Source organism: Sturnira hondurensis, unplaced genomic scaffold (genome assembly GCF_014824575.4).
Source record: "Sturnira hondurensis isolate 20B ecotype Veracruz unplaced genomic scaffold, ASM1482457v3 Scaffold0006496, whole genome shotgun sequence".
NCBI classification, from domain to species: domain Eukaryota; kingdom Metazoa; phylum Chordata; class Mammalia; order Chiroptera; family Phyllostomidae; genus Sturnira; species Sturnira hondurensis.
The window spans coordinates 20,158,516-20,172,876 of NW_028079127.1; the positions used below are offsets into that span (position 1 = coordinate 20,158,516).

Genomic DNA, 14,361 nt, shown 5'->3' on the forward strand with positions numbered 1-14,361 from the left:
TTCAGTTAGCCTACACTGCAGGGACCTGTTCATAGGCCTGGCTTCTGGACTCTGCCTCTTTTCAGGCCACAGCTGGGCCTTACTGGCTGCTGCCTGGCTTTTCTCCTCAGTTATCTCATTGATTTTCCCAGAAGTAGCAACAAGGGCTCATGCAAGCAAGCCAGTCCCTTGGGCTATGCCTGTAATACCTTCATGGTTCTGCTTTGTCCAGGTTATAGGGCTCCAGACAACTGGCTGGCCTATCATTGCCACTTGTGGCATTCTAGGTAGCACTGGTAGGGCTACCACCTGATTAGATAACATGGCGCCACAGGGACCACAGGGTAGGTTCCCTGAAGCCAGGAGAGGGATGTGGGGGGCTGTCACCAGATGTATAGGATTCAAGATGGTGCTGTAATAAATCCTTTGATGGTATCAGGTACAGAGGAGGCAGTGACAGTGGCAGTCATTCTACTTATCACAGGCACCTTTGTGGTCAGCTAGGCACCAGCAGCTGTGAACTCAGCACAGAGCTGGTGAGGTGGTGGCTCTGCTTCTTGGTGCCCATTTGTGGCACCACTACAGTGCATCGCCTGCTCAATGCCTGCAACCTAACCTTGGCTGAGCATCAGGCTGGGGCCAAGGGGCCGTGGGGCCATGGACAGGGGCAGAGGGAAGCCCTAAGACATAGGACCTGGATACTGATGCAGTGTGGCGCCTTGGGCAGAACCTGGCCTTTGGTTATCATGTGAGACCCAGATGTAGGCCTGGAAATGGAACCTGGTCACTAGTGGTATGTGGCCACAAAGTGGGACACAATATGGTTACATACTGTAGCCTGGATCCTTCCCAGTCCTTGAAGGTCCAGGCGTATTAGCAACACCAAGGCCTCCAAAAACCTGAGTTCCAATTCCAAATTTGGGGATCTCCTTACCGCCCCTCGCCAGCAGCTCCAGTTTCACAAAACAGTCAAGAGTGTGGTGGGACCCCCCCCAAGCACAACAGCCATCATCATGGAGACACTCTTCTTCCCCACCGTACTCTAACTTCAATAAAGTATTCTGTCAAATGCCTGCAGAATGATTTCAAGGTCTAATTTGTTTGTGGCTTTCACATTTGCATGCTTTGGCAAGAGAGGGTAAGTGTGCCAAGAGATTTTAAACAAATCATCACAGAACTTCTGTGAGGTCCCTTCTTTCTCTCTCTCTTGGCCAGGTGTGTCCCCAGGTGAGCGGGGCCCCTTATGGGTCCTTTTGATCCGCCATTCCCCACGGTCTCTATACTGGATCTTAACCGGATTTCCAGGGCTTCATTTTTGCTCAATTATTTCCATGACAACTCCAAAGCTGAGATTTAAGAAACGCGATAGGGACTCACATTTGCTCCCGAGAACAGACTGGGATGGTCCCAAGGTTTCCAGGGCATAATGAGAAAATCCGAAGAACAAAGGGCCATACCTGCGTCTGCCTCCTGCCTAAAGCCCAGCAGCCTCCTACCCCTTCAAGCGACCAGTATCAGTGACCAAACGGAAATGAACTTCCCGGAAAGGCCGGTTTAGCCGCACGCCTCTGCTGTTTAAATGGCGCCGACATCCTTGAAGAGTCCCGCCCCTTCGCTCCAATGAAGGACATCATTGGCTCTCCCTGGCGGCTTCGCTCTCCTATTGGTCAGTGGGTTAACGTCAACGTGCAAATTAGCCCAGAAGTTTTCCTTCGGTTTCCGGAGTCTCTACGATGGCGACTGTGGACTCCTTGTCGCTCTTTACCGGCCTGGGCCTGAGCGAGCACAAGGCGCGCGAGACGCTCAAGAATACCGCTTTGAGCGCTCAGCTGCGCGAGGCGGCGATCCAGGTGCGAACCCTTCTGCCCTTGGCCCGGGAAGCCGATTGTGTTCCCCTGCAGCGCCGGGCGGGTCCCGGTCTCGATCCCGATCCCGATCTACCCACCTTGTCTCCCGTATTCCTTTCTCATTGGCGGCGGGGCTTCTCTCCTGACCCCTCTGACCCCAGGCACAGCAGACTGTGGGCTCCACCATCGACAAGGCTACCGGGACCCTGCTATATGGCTTGGCCTCCCGACTCAGGGATCCCCGGCGTCTCTCTTTCCTTGTGAGCTACATAGCCAATAAGAAGATCCACACCGAGTCCCAGCTGAGTGGTGAGACCCTCGCCTGTCCTACTACTTCCACCTCCAGCTCCAATCCTAGGTCAAGCCCCCATTTCCGCCAAGCCCCTCCAGCGTCTCTTTAGATGCTTGCTTCTGCACTTCTAAGTCAGGCCGGGCGCTGAGGGATGGAGAGGGCAGCTTCCTGTGCGTTTGGAGAACTGTGTAGGTCTGTGGGAGAGCCTCCCTCAGAACACATGCTTCTTTCCTGTGGCCTCAGGACTGCTCTCAGGTGGTACAAAGCTGAACTTCCAGAAGGCCAAGCTATAATTGGAACTTCATAGCATTAGGGCCCTATCTATTTACTTCTTGGAGCTTAGATGCCACAAACTCATTGCCGTCCTTTCTCAGCTGCCCTTGAGTATGTGAGAAGTCACCCCCTGGACCCCATCGACACCGTGGACTTTGAGCAGGAATGTGGTGTGGGCATCACTGTGACTCCAGAGCAAATTGAGGAGGCTGTGAGTCCTTCCCCAGGCATCGGGTTGCTTCCTTAGTTGTGACCCTATGAAGGACTGGCTCAGCCTCTCCACCCAGGAATACCCAGGGTGAGGGTGTAGTTCTGAAGGACACTTTTCTGAACCATATGGTTTCGCTTTCTGCAGGTGGAGGGTGCCATAAATCGCCACCGGCCCCAGCTCTTGGTGGAGCGTTATCATTTCAACATGGGCCTGCTGATGGGTGAGCAGGGCCTGGGGAGGGGGCTGTGCTGTTTTCTTCTGGGTGCCATGAGAGGGAGGTTGGGGAAGAGCAGGAGCACTTTCAGAAGTGTTCTGGCTGGGCCCAGGCTCTGATCCCTGAGATCAGCTGGACCTTTTCTTAGGAAAGAGGGTGGGAAGTGCGCTTTTTTGCCTTTCTGCAGCTCCTTGTGCCCACGTTTCTAGGAGAGGCTCGGGCTGTGCTCAAGTGGGCAGATGGCAAAATGATCAAACATGAAGTGGATATGCAGGTGGGCACCTCCTTGAGCTGAAGCAGGCAAAGATCCTGCGGTGGACAGGGTCTAGAGTCCACCGAGCGGTAAACAGGGGTCTGGGGTGGGAAGAGACTCTGCCCTTATTCTGCTGATGAACAGTAGATCCTGGGGTGGAAGAGGCAGCACCTGGGTGGGCAGTGAACAACTTGGGTCTCTGGGTTGAACCTAATTTGGGGAGGGCCACTTTACTCTGAACCTCAGTTTCCTCTCCTTGTAAATAGGGGGGCTTTCATCTCATTTGAAGATGAGCATCTTCATTTAGGATGCTGGCATAGAGTCCCAGAGAGGCTGACGTAGATTGCATATCTTGATGCTGGGCCCACAGTTCTTCTCTAAATGGCAGTTTTTGTTACCTGAGACCAGTATGGACCCTCAGGTGGCAAAGAACGTTTGAGGTCAGCAGAACCATGTGAGGAGCAGAGGTGGCATGGGCTAGGTTTTTCAAGGTGGTCCTGGTAGACAGGCCAGGAAGTTCTTAGGTGGATGAGCGGGGTCAATTAGAGGATCCTGGAAAGAAAACACTCCTGTCCCAGCCCTAACTCAGGTCTCTGCTCAGGTCCTGCACCTTCTGGGTCCCAAGACGGAGGCTGATCTGGAGAAAAAGCCCAAGGTAGCCGAATATCTCATGGGTCCCTGGGGTTGAGGTGGTACAGGGTGAGACTTGAGGCTGGGGAAGGGAGTATCTGAGCCCAGTGATCCCAAGAGAGACCTTGACCTAACTTCTGGGCTTTTCTCAGGTGGCAAAGGCTCGGCTGGAAGAAACAGACCAGAGGACAACCAAGGGTGTAGTAGAGAATGGTGAGAGGCTTGAGACTCCTGTTGTATTCAACTCTCTGACTTCCAGGCTGTCTCTCTGATGGGGCCTTGTCCCCTCAGGCCGTGTCTTCCGCTGTAAGACTGGAAGTCAGTCCCGGTGTTTCCTTTGTTTACTTTATCAAGAGACTGGCCTGAGGAGGCCTGAGAAGTCTGGCTGTGTATCCCGTCTTTGGGGCTGGGGGGAGAGGGCCTGCTAGGTTCTGTTTTGGTTGTGGGCCTCCCTGGTAATTCCAACAGTTGTCTCCCTGCGCTGGATGTGGCAGCCGTGTCCAGAGGATAAGTTTTCCTTGGCCTCTTCTCTGCAGGTGAGGTCGCTGGCCAGACCCTATCTCTGATGGAACAGCTCCGAGGGGAGGCGCTGAAGTTCCACAAGCCTGGTAAGCAGGCAGGGCAAAACTGAGGAGGGCTAGATTTTGATAGCAACTCTTGCAGCCAGGCTCCAAGGGTGGGGAACCTTGGCCTGCATCCTGGTTCTCAGGCTCACTCTGGCCCTGGCAGGTGAGAACTACAAGACCCCAGGCTATGTAACCACTCCACATACCATGGATCTACTGAAGCAGCACATGGAGATCACTGGGGGACAGGTGTGTGGGAGTATGACCAGGCAAGCTAGTGCTGTCAGCATTTTCCTGGGGTCTTGGAGCTGCCTGCATGTTGTCCCCGGCCTCTCTGAGAAGCAGTGTCTGTTCCTCTAGGGTAGTCTGAGCTCTGACCTAATTCCTCTGCTCCCATTTCCCTCATCTCAGGTCCGTACTCGGTTCCCGCCAGAACCCAATGGAATCCTGCATATTGGACATGCCAAAGCCATCAACTTCAACTTTGGCTATGCCAAGGTGAGTGTGTGTCTAGGAGTCTGGCAAGCAGGGTGACCACTTGCTGCTCCCATGACTGGGAACCTTCCCTGCTGTCCTATAACCTGCCCAGAGCGGACAGGCTGTGGAGGGGGACCATGTGTGTGTCAGTTACCTAGAAATCCACTGGGCTCATCGGGAAAAAGCTCTGAGGTGAGGCAATGAGTTCAAGTGTGAGAGAATGCCCAGTGCAACCTGTCTTATACAAAATTGGAATAAGAGGTGCCTCATTTAGGGCATGGGGATAAAGGAAAATGAGCGAAACTCTTGAAGACGCTTCCAGTTCTGACATGGGAGAGGTGTGAGAATGATCCAGTGTGATGAGCTGCTCGTGGGGAGCTCACAGACTGCGACTCTCGTAGGCCAACAATGGGATCTGTTTTCTGCGCTTTGATGACACCAACCCTGAGAAAGAGGAAGCAAAGTTCTTCACTGCCATCTGTGACATGGTGGCCTGGCTGGGTATGGGCTGAGCGAGGCCTGGACAGAGCTGGTGGTCAGTGGGCTTCTCCTTGGGCTGTAGCCTGTAATTGGGTGTTCTTGACTGATTGCTCATACTATATCTCATTCTGCCTCAGGTTACACACCTTACAAGGTGACATATGCCTCTGACTATTTTGACCAGCTGTATGCCTGGGCTATAGAGCTCATCCGCAGGTGAGGCCAGGGCCATGATGTGGAGCGAGGAGGGCTGACCGGGACACAGTCATACTCGGCACTCACACCCCTTCCCCACAGGGGCCAGGCCTATGTGTGCCACCAGCGAGTAGAGGAGCTCAAAGGCCACAACCCTCCACCCTCACCCTGGAGAGACCGTCCCATAGAGGAGTCACTGCTACTCTTCGAGGTAGAGTTTCGGAGGGGCAGGTGGGTCCGGGTAGGCCAGGATGCCAAGGACAGGAAAGAGGTTGCCTCTTGCCCCCGAGCTAAGAGGCAACCCGAGCCCTTGCTCCCCTCAGGCGATGCGCAAGGGCAAGTTTTCAGAGGGTGAGGCCACGCTGCGGATGAAACTAGTGATGGAGGATGGCAAGATGGACCCCGTGGCCTATCGAGTCAAGTATACACCACACCACCGCACAGGGGACACCTGGTGGGTTTGAGCATGGGGTGGGTTGGTGGGCCATGGGTCAGATGGAGTGGGGCTGGACAGTGGGGCCCACTACCTATGCCCTGCAGGTGCATCTACCCCACTTATGACTACACGCACTGCCTCTGTGACTCCATCGAGCACATCACCCACTCACTCTGCACCAAGGAATTCCAGGCCCGGTGAGGGAGCTGGGCCCATGGGTGGTGGGGCTGGTGGGGTTCCAGCAGCCCTTCCTGTGGTTTCTTCTTGGTCTGAGGTCCTGACTGTACCCCCTCCTACCGCAGACGCTCTTCCTACTTCTGGCTGTGCAATGCTCTGGACGTCTATTGCCCCGTGCAGTGGGAGTATGGCCGTCTCAACCTTCACTATGCAGTTGTCTCTAAGAGGAAGATTCTCCAGCTCGTGGCAGCTGGCGCTGTGCGGTAGGTGTAGTTGTTTGGCTCTTCAAAGTTGGGGGTATTACTGGCATGTGCTGCCAAAGGTCTCACAACCTCCTTGCCCACAGGGACTGGGATGACCCACGGCTCTTCACGCTCACAGCCCTACGAAGGCGGGGCTTCCCACCTGAGGCCATCAACAACTTCTGTGCTCGGGTATGGCCCACTGGGCTGGGTGGACAGGTCGGGACTGGGCATGGCAGTCTGTGGTTGTAGCTGTGACTGATGCTGCCCTTTCATCTTAGGTGGGCGTGACAGTGGCACAGACCACAATGGAGCCACATCTGCTAGAAGCCTGCGTGCGTGATGTTCTGAATGACACAGCCCCACGGGCCATGGCTGTGCTGGAGCCGTTACAGGTCATCATCACCAATTTTCCTGCTGCCGAGGTTGGTCTGCCTCAGTGTGTGTGTCTGTGTTGGTGCAGGGTGTGGGGGTACTCCATTGCCTAGTGGGACTCAGACACCCATTTCTTGTTGTAGTCTTTGGACATCCGGGTGCCCAACTTTCCAGCTGATGAGACCAAGGGCTTCCATGAGGTTCCCTTTGGATCCATTGTCTTCATTGAGAGGACTGACTTCAAGGAGGTGAATGGGAGGGTGGAGGTTCCTGTTTGCTGCTTAGCCCGGTTCTGAAGAATTCTACTTCCTGCTTCAGATGAACCAACCCCTGCCCAACATCGGGGTGGGGGAGAAACCTCTTGAACCTTTCCGTCCCTTGCAGCCTCTTGTGGCTACTTTATTTCCTACCTCTAGGAACCAGCGCCTGGCTATAAACGCCTGGCTAGGGGCCAGCCTGTGGGCCTGAGGCATACAGGCTATGTCATCGAGCTGCAGCGAGTCATCAAGGTGAGAGCCCGCTGCAGCCTTCCCACTGCAGTGCCTGCTGGGGCAAAGATGTAGGTGCAGGCCGCAGTCCTGGTAGTGGTCCCAAAGTCTGATTGCAGACCTCTCCCCCTTGACTAAAAGGGCCCTAGTGGCTGTGCGGAATGCCTGGAGGTGACCTGCAGAAGGGCAGATGCTGGAGAAAAGCCCAAGGCCTTTATTCACTGGGTGTCACAGCCTCTGACGTGTGAGATTCGCCTCTATGAGCGACTGTGAGTGAACAGAGTAGGGGTGGGGACAGGTAGAAGATGGGCACTGCCTGCTGTGGCTGCCATCTGGAATCTGATCTTCACTCTGGTTGCAGATTCCAGCACAAGAACCCTGAGGATCCTGCTGAGGTGCCTGGTGGATTCTTAAGTGACCTGAACCTGGTAGGCTCATGGGGTACAGGGTGAGGGTGGGGGGCCTCCCTGACAGGGTGCCCATCTGAGTTCCCTGCCCGCAGGCATCACTGCAAGTGGTGGAGACAGCCTTAGTGGATTGTTCTGTGGCTCTGGCAAAGCCCTTCGACAAGTTCCAGTTTGAGCGGCTTGGCTACTTCTCCGTGGATCCGGACAGCCACCAGGGACAGGTGCCTGAATTTACCCGCCTGGCTTTTGCACAATGATGATGGCTTCCATTCACTGTGCTAAGCACTTTGCCTACATTCCCCTAGTTAATCCTCCCTGCTTGAGGTGGGGGTTCAAGTTCTACTGATGAGGTATCAGACTTAGAGGTTAAGTCCACCCACAAAATTTTGTGTGGATTCTGCCTTTCCTACTCCTCAAAGAAGGGGGCAGACATGGGGACTGTTATACATCCTTATAAAATGGAGGCCCAGAGCCATCCATTCGCTCACCCAGAGTCATAAATTTATTGAGAACCCAAGTGTCCTGACCCTCAGCCCCTCTGGGATGAATGAGGTGAGGGTAGGGGTGGGGTATCTGTAGTGAGATCCATTCAGGACCTTCTGGCCCAGTTTTGGTTTGGTGGTCATTCCTCCCTGTCTGCTCTCCAGCTTGTCTTCAACCGGACCGTCACACTGAAGGAGGACCCAGGAAAGGTGTGAGCTGGAAGCCCCATGGACTCACCTCATCCTTCTGGAGGCTGGGGGTACCCACACTCCATGTCAATAAAGAACAGTGAAATCCCCCCTGCCCCCAGAGTCTGTGTTACCTGTTTGCACCCCCAGCACCTGAGGGCCTTAGAGACACGCCAAGGGGTGGGAGTGGGAAACGATGTGCTGCACACAGCCACGCGGTGCACTTCCTGGCGCTCAAGGGCAGGGCCTGGGCCTGAGTGGGTATCCTCTGCATCTGGTCTGAGGGAATGGCAGTGGGCCCTGGGGTGCAGCTCCCCTGTTAGGAGCCCTGTGCCAGAGGGCTCTGGAAAGCTTGTGTCTGCCTGGATTCCGAAGTAGATGGAGAGGCCAAGCTCCCTGTCCAGTTATTAAGCTAATGATTGAGTGCCTGCTCTGCGCCAGGCTCAGGGAGAAGAGGAAGACAAAACGACCAGGCAGTGTGCAGGAGAGGTTTCCTCGTGGCCTCCTTGAGGAAAGCCAGGACTTTCCTGGCTCAGCCTGGGCTTCAGAAGACAGCTCTCAGGAAGTGACTCCAGAGGGGAACCCAAAGGATGACGGATGGTTTGCCAGGGCAGGAGGAATAAGGACAAAGATCCAGAGGCCTTTTTAAGAGAGCGTATGGGAGGCTGATTGCTCTCTGGGGTACTGTGGGCTACTGCTGAGTCCTGAGTGTGTCTGCAGCTTTAACAACCCTCCACATTTTCCCTGTATACAAACACCGGGCTACCAGAAAGAAGCCCGCTTTAAGGTGGACTGGGCTGTGCAAGCCTGATGAGAAAGGCAGAAAATGGGTGGGGAAGGAGGGTCCCAGATGTTAAGGACACAGAGAGGAGAGTATCCCGAGACGTCCCAGGTGGGACGCGGCTGGAGTGTCAGGGTACTTTAGGAGCTGTGGGGGGCCACCTTAAAGTAGACTCCGGGCCCCGCCCCGTGTGGGGCTGCGCGACCTAAGGAGGCCCGGGCAGGCTTTAGCAGAAGGTGGCTACGGAACAAGCTTCGAGTCCGAGCCTGCCCAGACCGAAAGGCTACGCAGATCTCCGTCCGTGGCTCCGCCCCGCACAAAGGGGCGTTCGAGGGCGGGGTGCTCCGCCCTATACCACTTTGCACGCCGCTACTGCAGCCAGAGGCCAGGCCTACCTCTTTGGCAGAAGCGTTCCCTTTAAGTCTGTCCGGGAGGTTGCCTCAACTCTCGCGGGACCCGACGCTCAGGTTATCGCGAGAGGGGCACTCGGCACTCATTGGCTATGAGGGTTGAATGTAAGATGGCGCCCAGGGAGCTGTGAGGGGAAAATCCTGTCGGTCTTGGAGCGGCGACGGCAGAACCGGGCCCCCGAGCAGTGCAGCGGGGCCGGCGGGTAGAACGGCGGCGGCGGCGGCGGCGACGTCGCCGGGTGAGGGCTCCAGTGGGGACAGGGATTTGGCGAGGCTGAAGGCCTGAGACAGCGGGCCCACCCCACACAACGGCGGGCGGGGGCGGGCGGGCTGCTGCTGCTGCTGCTGGGCCCAGGAGACCTTGGGGCGGCCCCGGAGCGGAGAATGTCCCTGGGCTCGTGCGCCCCCGCCCCTTGGGTGGGGGAGGGGCGGATGAGGCTCGGGTGGGCGCGGCGCGCGAGCGCGCGGCTGAGCCTGTTTATATGCGCGCGCGCGCGCCGTGCGGCTCTCCAGGTGCGCGTGGCCGCCGACGTGCGCGTTCCCCGCCTGGATTTCTTGGTTCCTGGAACTGCGGCCTGGGGGCAAGAACGGCTTTCCGGGCGCGCGCGCGCCCGCGACCCCCGGTTTCGGGACGCGTGCCCTGCTGTTGGGTGGCGGCCCCTCCGCGAGAGCGCGCAAAGCACCCCTGCTGTGCGGAGAAGCGGCGGGCAGGAGGCTGGCAGTGTGAGGAGGGTTGCGGGTTGGGTCCTTCCTGCTCTGGTGACGTCCCCCGACCGCTCGTGAAAAACCAACCGGTTTTGCGGTCTGACTAGCGGCCCTGCTCCGCTGCGAGTCGGGCGAAATTGCTCCTTTCTTGAATAATGCGGTGACCGGAGGCCCCTGTGTGCGGTGTGGGTATTTGGAGAGAGTGCGGCCCTGGTTCTGAAACCTAGTCATGTTGGTCTGAGGGCTGCGAGCCCCCTGGAGTTTTCTGTCTTGCTCTGCTGCTTTGTGCTGCAGAGGTAAGGTAGTTCGGGAAGGCTCTCTTTCAGCGTTACCTGCTTTCGTGTCATCAGAAAGTAATTTTTCCGTAAGCGCAATTCATACACGTCACCTCTGTGCGCTCCGGAAGGGAATCCTCTTGTGGACGAAGTGAAAAGACCCCTGCTCTGCCATTTCACTTCAGTCAAATCCTTAAATGCAGCCCATGTTTGTGGATGGGAGGGACTTGTACTCTTAGACTAAGGGCCCACTATTGGTCAGGCCAAAAGTTGCCCAGAACAAAATTGAACAACCTGAAAATCAGTACTTTGTCTTCTTTTGTAGTTCCAAAAATGTCTATCAGAAGAAATTTATAAAATCTGACCGGGTATCCCTGCAAGATCCACTTTTGATACAGATTTTAGTGGTTTTCAGTCTTTTTTTTTTTTTTAAATTTTAACCCTACTATGTATTGGTGCCAGGGAAGTTTCAGGTTTGTCTTAGAGAAATCACACTTATTTTTCTAAGGCAGAATATCCTGTAGTTTATTTTAAGTTTGAGTAAAAAGAAGCTAATGTTGGGGGTAGTTCTTTCTAATGTACTGTAATATTTTAAGAACAGTTAAAATTTAAAACGAGGCTGAGGATGGAAGGAACTTTTTTGTTCTATCTTCTTCAGAATGTTACAAGTCTTAAGAACTCAGGACAAGCAGCAGACATACATGCAACATGGTGACTGGTGAGTTAAAATCATACATATGCTGGAAATATGTGTGCAGTTTTTTCCTGGTAATGTTGAAACATTACAAATCCTGCCAATCATTCGGGGTTCTCTCTGTCAGAAATTAGGTGCTGGAAAATTGAAAATGTGGGAGAACTGCATCTTTGAATCCACCGCAGTTTGCTACATTTCCCTGGTAAAATGTAAGTCAGTGCAACTTTCAGGCTTTTAGCATGGTGAGGCATCAGCTTCCTAAGGACTACATCAGTCAGCTTTGTGTAGGATACACTTAAATTTTTAGTATGTCTCTCAGGCCTGCTTGTTCTGAAATAGCTTTGTTTTTTAGTTATTAAGTTTGAGATGCACCTTTTAAGTTGGTGTTTTTAGATAATCTTATTTGTCGTAAGCTCATTAGCTAAGATTTATCTATCAGATGTCCTGCTTCCGGTCCTCTGATGAATAATTTGTTTACCCCTCTATGAACCTCTGCTTTTCCACATCCCCTTTCCAGCTTATGTTGCCATTTCAAACAAAAGATGGAATAGTAGTTGAATTTTCTTGTACATTTGAATTGCTCCAAAAAGGGTAACCAAAACCAGTGGCTCTGGGTGTGGCTGCCCTTCACACGACAGCTTCAGAATCAGGGGTTTCTTTCTTCAAGCTTGCAAGCCTTTATTTAATTGACTCGGTTGTGAGCTGTCTTTGATATGCCATGCTTCGTGCTTGTTTACTTTTTAAATGGTCACCCTGTATTGGTGATTTTTTAAATTCACTCAGCCTCAGAATGAGGTGTGCATGAACACCTGTTCTTTTCCCTTGCTTTGTATTTAGTTGCCCCACATTTTGTTTCAGATGTTTTAAGTCCTCTCCAGCCTTCACTTAAATGCTTCATTTGATTTTTCCCTGAGTGTCGTACTGGATGGTGATTTCTGATTGTGGCTGCAAGAAGATGCCATAGGTTAACCTCTTGCTTTGCCAAAAGGGAGAAAGAAGTGTCCTTTGGTCTCATTTTTGGTCAAAACTGTAGGTAGAGGTGGTGGGCTGTAGTTGTGTCAGAAAGCTCTTTTTTCCCCTAAGAATTTGTGAAATGTCTGTCTGTATAAATTTGGATGATCTGTATACAGTTTAGTGAAAAATTGAAAAATGAACCACTACCACCTCTTTAAGATAGAAAACAGTGCCAACACCCCTGAACTGAACCTTTCATAGGTGCCTTTCTGATCACATCTTCTCACATCCTAGAGGCAGTTACTTTTCTGACTTCTGTGGTAATTGTGTTCTCTGTTTTTCTTTTTACCTTTACCACCTTGTATCTCTCAACTACGTGGTTTTGTTTACTTTTGAGTTTTATGTAAATGGAATCATACTGTATTTTGTGTCTTCCTTCTTTTAGCATTGTGCTTTTGAAAATTTTCCATGTTGTGTGCAGGTATGGTTCATTATTTATCCATTCTACTATTTTTAAAAATATTTTATTTATTCATTTTCAGGGAAAGAGAGGGAAAGAAACATCACTGCATGGTTGCCTCTCATGTGCTCCAAGCTGGAGACTTGCCTGGCAACCCAGGCATATACCCTGACTGAGAATCGAACCAGCAACCCTTTGGTTTGCAGGCTGGCACTCAATCCACTGAGCCACACCAGCCAGGGCCCATTCTACTATTGATAGACATCTAGATTTCTTCCAGTTTGGGGCTATTGTTAATAACAATGCTATTATTCTAGTACAAGTACCTTTGTATATGTGTGTGTCCTAGACACTTAGGGATAGAATTCCTGGATTATATGGAGTAGATCTTTTTAACTTTACTAGATATTGCAAATGGTTGTGCCCATTTACAGTCCATTAATCTTTGGTAGGACTGTAATTTAAGTTCCTACTTGAAAGTGTGTTGTTAAAAAATAGAACCATAGTGAAAATGCCCCTAAATCAGGATCTTCTCTAGTATAGGTATGGGGCAGATGAACAGCCCAATGGGATGGATGGTTTCTATCACAAACCCTGTAGTAGGTTGATACCTTTAAAAACAGAAATATGTCTCTCAGTTTGCTTCCTTGAAATGACTCCTAATGTTAATCAGGACAAATGTGGCTGCAGCCTCTTAAAATGGAAACTAATTTATTTTCCAAGTGAATGTGTTCTTCAAACTAGACTTCCTAAGCTATGAGGAGTCATTGCTAAAGTAGATGTAAGCTGTGAGAGGGGCCTAAAAGCATGACTGTTGGGGAGAGGCAGGGCTTTGAGGCAATTCGCATTATCTTCTAGTCCATCACATATTCAAGAACCACTCTGTAGAGCTTCATGGGGAGTCTGGAAGAGGTATCAGATTTGAGGGGACCCAAGAAAGGATGATTCCTCTGAGTACTTAGGTCTTCTCTTAGTATCTAAGGGATACTAAGTATCTAGTATCTTAGTATCTAAGGGATACTAAGTATCTAGTATCTTAGTATCTAAATATAAAAAAATTAGCAAACAGACCAATAGAAATGTAATAGATTGCTGCTTTGGAGTAACCTTTGTTCGTGATACTATCTTGTGTTCTAGTGATAAAGTAATAAAATAATGAGAGCATTGGTATTTGAGGACCTGCTGTGTCACACACTATGCTAAGCTCTAACAGAAGATGGCCAGGGGAAGTACTAGCGATCAAAGTATGCATAAAAGCAGATTTCTTGGGTCTGTTGTTCAGGGACTGGTTTGTCTGTTTGTTGGTTGTTTTTGTTTTTATTTTTGTTTTGTGCAGTTTTCAACCAGACTTTGGCCAGTTTCATTAAAGAAAAACTGCATGAATTACTTTTCACCAGTCTGTTCTGGCATGCTTGTAAAGATACCATAGTCACTTGGATCAATGATAGCCAGTGTGCACACTCTGTAGTATTTTCCATGCACTGTGCCCAATTCAATATATTTGCCACTGTGGTGATGTACACCAGTTTTGGCCAACATGGCATAGTTCTTTTTCAGATTTCCTCAACGCTGGACAGTTGTTGGCAAGGATGACCAGTTTCACTTTGCCTTGTCTGATCATGTTCGGAGTCTTTTTGTACCCCAGCACATAATTTTTATTTTTCATGACAAGTTGGAGCCTAGAGCAGATCTATTCCAGTGATTTTTTTTTCTTTTTTGTAGCCACCATCTTCCTGCCTTAGGTGTAGGATGGCCCCCAACCAAGAGCATTCTCCAAGACAGCCCAGAAGTGAGAAAGCTGTTTATTGTTTTGCAAAGTAGCTATTCTGGAAGTGCCCAGAAACTGATGCTTGCTCACAGACCCCTCGC

The 14,361-nt window shown here is 51.7% G+C and overlaps 2 protein-coding genes and 1 pseudogene across 6 annotated transcripts in view; 2 read left to right on the plus strand and 1 right to left on the minus strand.

Moving 5' to 3' along the window:
* Positions 1 to 1,679: 1,679 nt before the first annotated feature.
* On the plus strand, positions 1,680 to 8,327 carry QARS1 (glutaminyl-tRNA synthetase 1). The gene is made up of 24 exons (XM_037049757.1): positions 1,680 to 1,829; positions 1,988 to 2,135; positions 2,493 to 2,602; positions 2,747 to 2,822; positions 3,026 to 3,090; positions 3,671 to 3,724; positions 3,852 to 3,912; positions 4,236 to 4,307; positions 4,429 to 4,514; positions 4,677 to 4,763; positions 5,144 to 5,243; positions 5,360 to 5,438; positions 5,520 to 5,628; positions 5,741 to 5,871; positions 5,958 to 6,050; positions 6,156 to 6,293; positions 6,377 to 6,464; positions 6,554 to 6,697; positions 6,791 to 6,895; positions 7,064 to 7,156; positions 7,277 to 7,404; positions 7,497 to 7,563; positions 7,638 to 7,763; positions 8,190 to 8,327. The coding sequence occupies exons 1-24, from the start codon at positions 1,713 to 1,715 to the stop codon at positions 8,238 to 8,240; spliced, it is 2,328 nt and encodes a 775-aa protein (XP_036905652.1). The 5' UTR covers positions 1,680 to 1,712; the 3' UTR covers positions 8,241 to 8,327.
* Positions 8,328 to 9,467: 1,140 nt separating this feature from the next.
* The window catches only part of QRICH1 (glutamine rich 1), a 41,308-nt gene continuing 36,414 nt past the window's right edge, over positions 9,468 to 14,361 (plus strand). Inside the window, exons 1-2 of one of the 5 annotated variants that reach the window (XM_037049754.1) lie at positions 9,468 to 9,643; positions 11,043 to 11,102. The gene's annotated coding sequence lies outside the window, so the exon portion shown is untranslated. Of the gene's footprint in view, positions 9,644 to 9,948; positions 10,128 to 10,164; positions 10,406 to 11,042; positions 11,103 to 14,361 lie in introns of those variants that run through there. The other 4 variants (XM_037049753.1, XM_037049755.1, XM_037049752.1 and 1 more) reach the window with 4 other exon arrangements.
* LOC118989497 (60S ribosomal protein L30-like) lies at positions 13,873 to 14,221 on the minus strand (annotated as a pseudogene).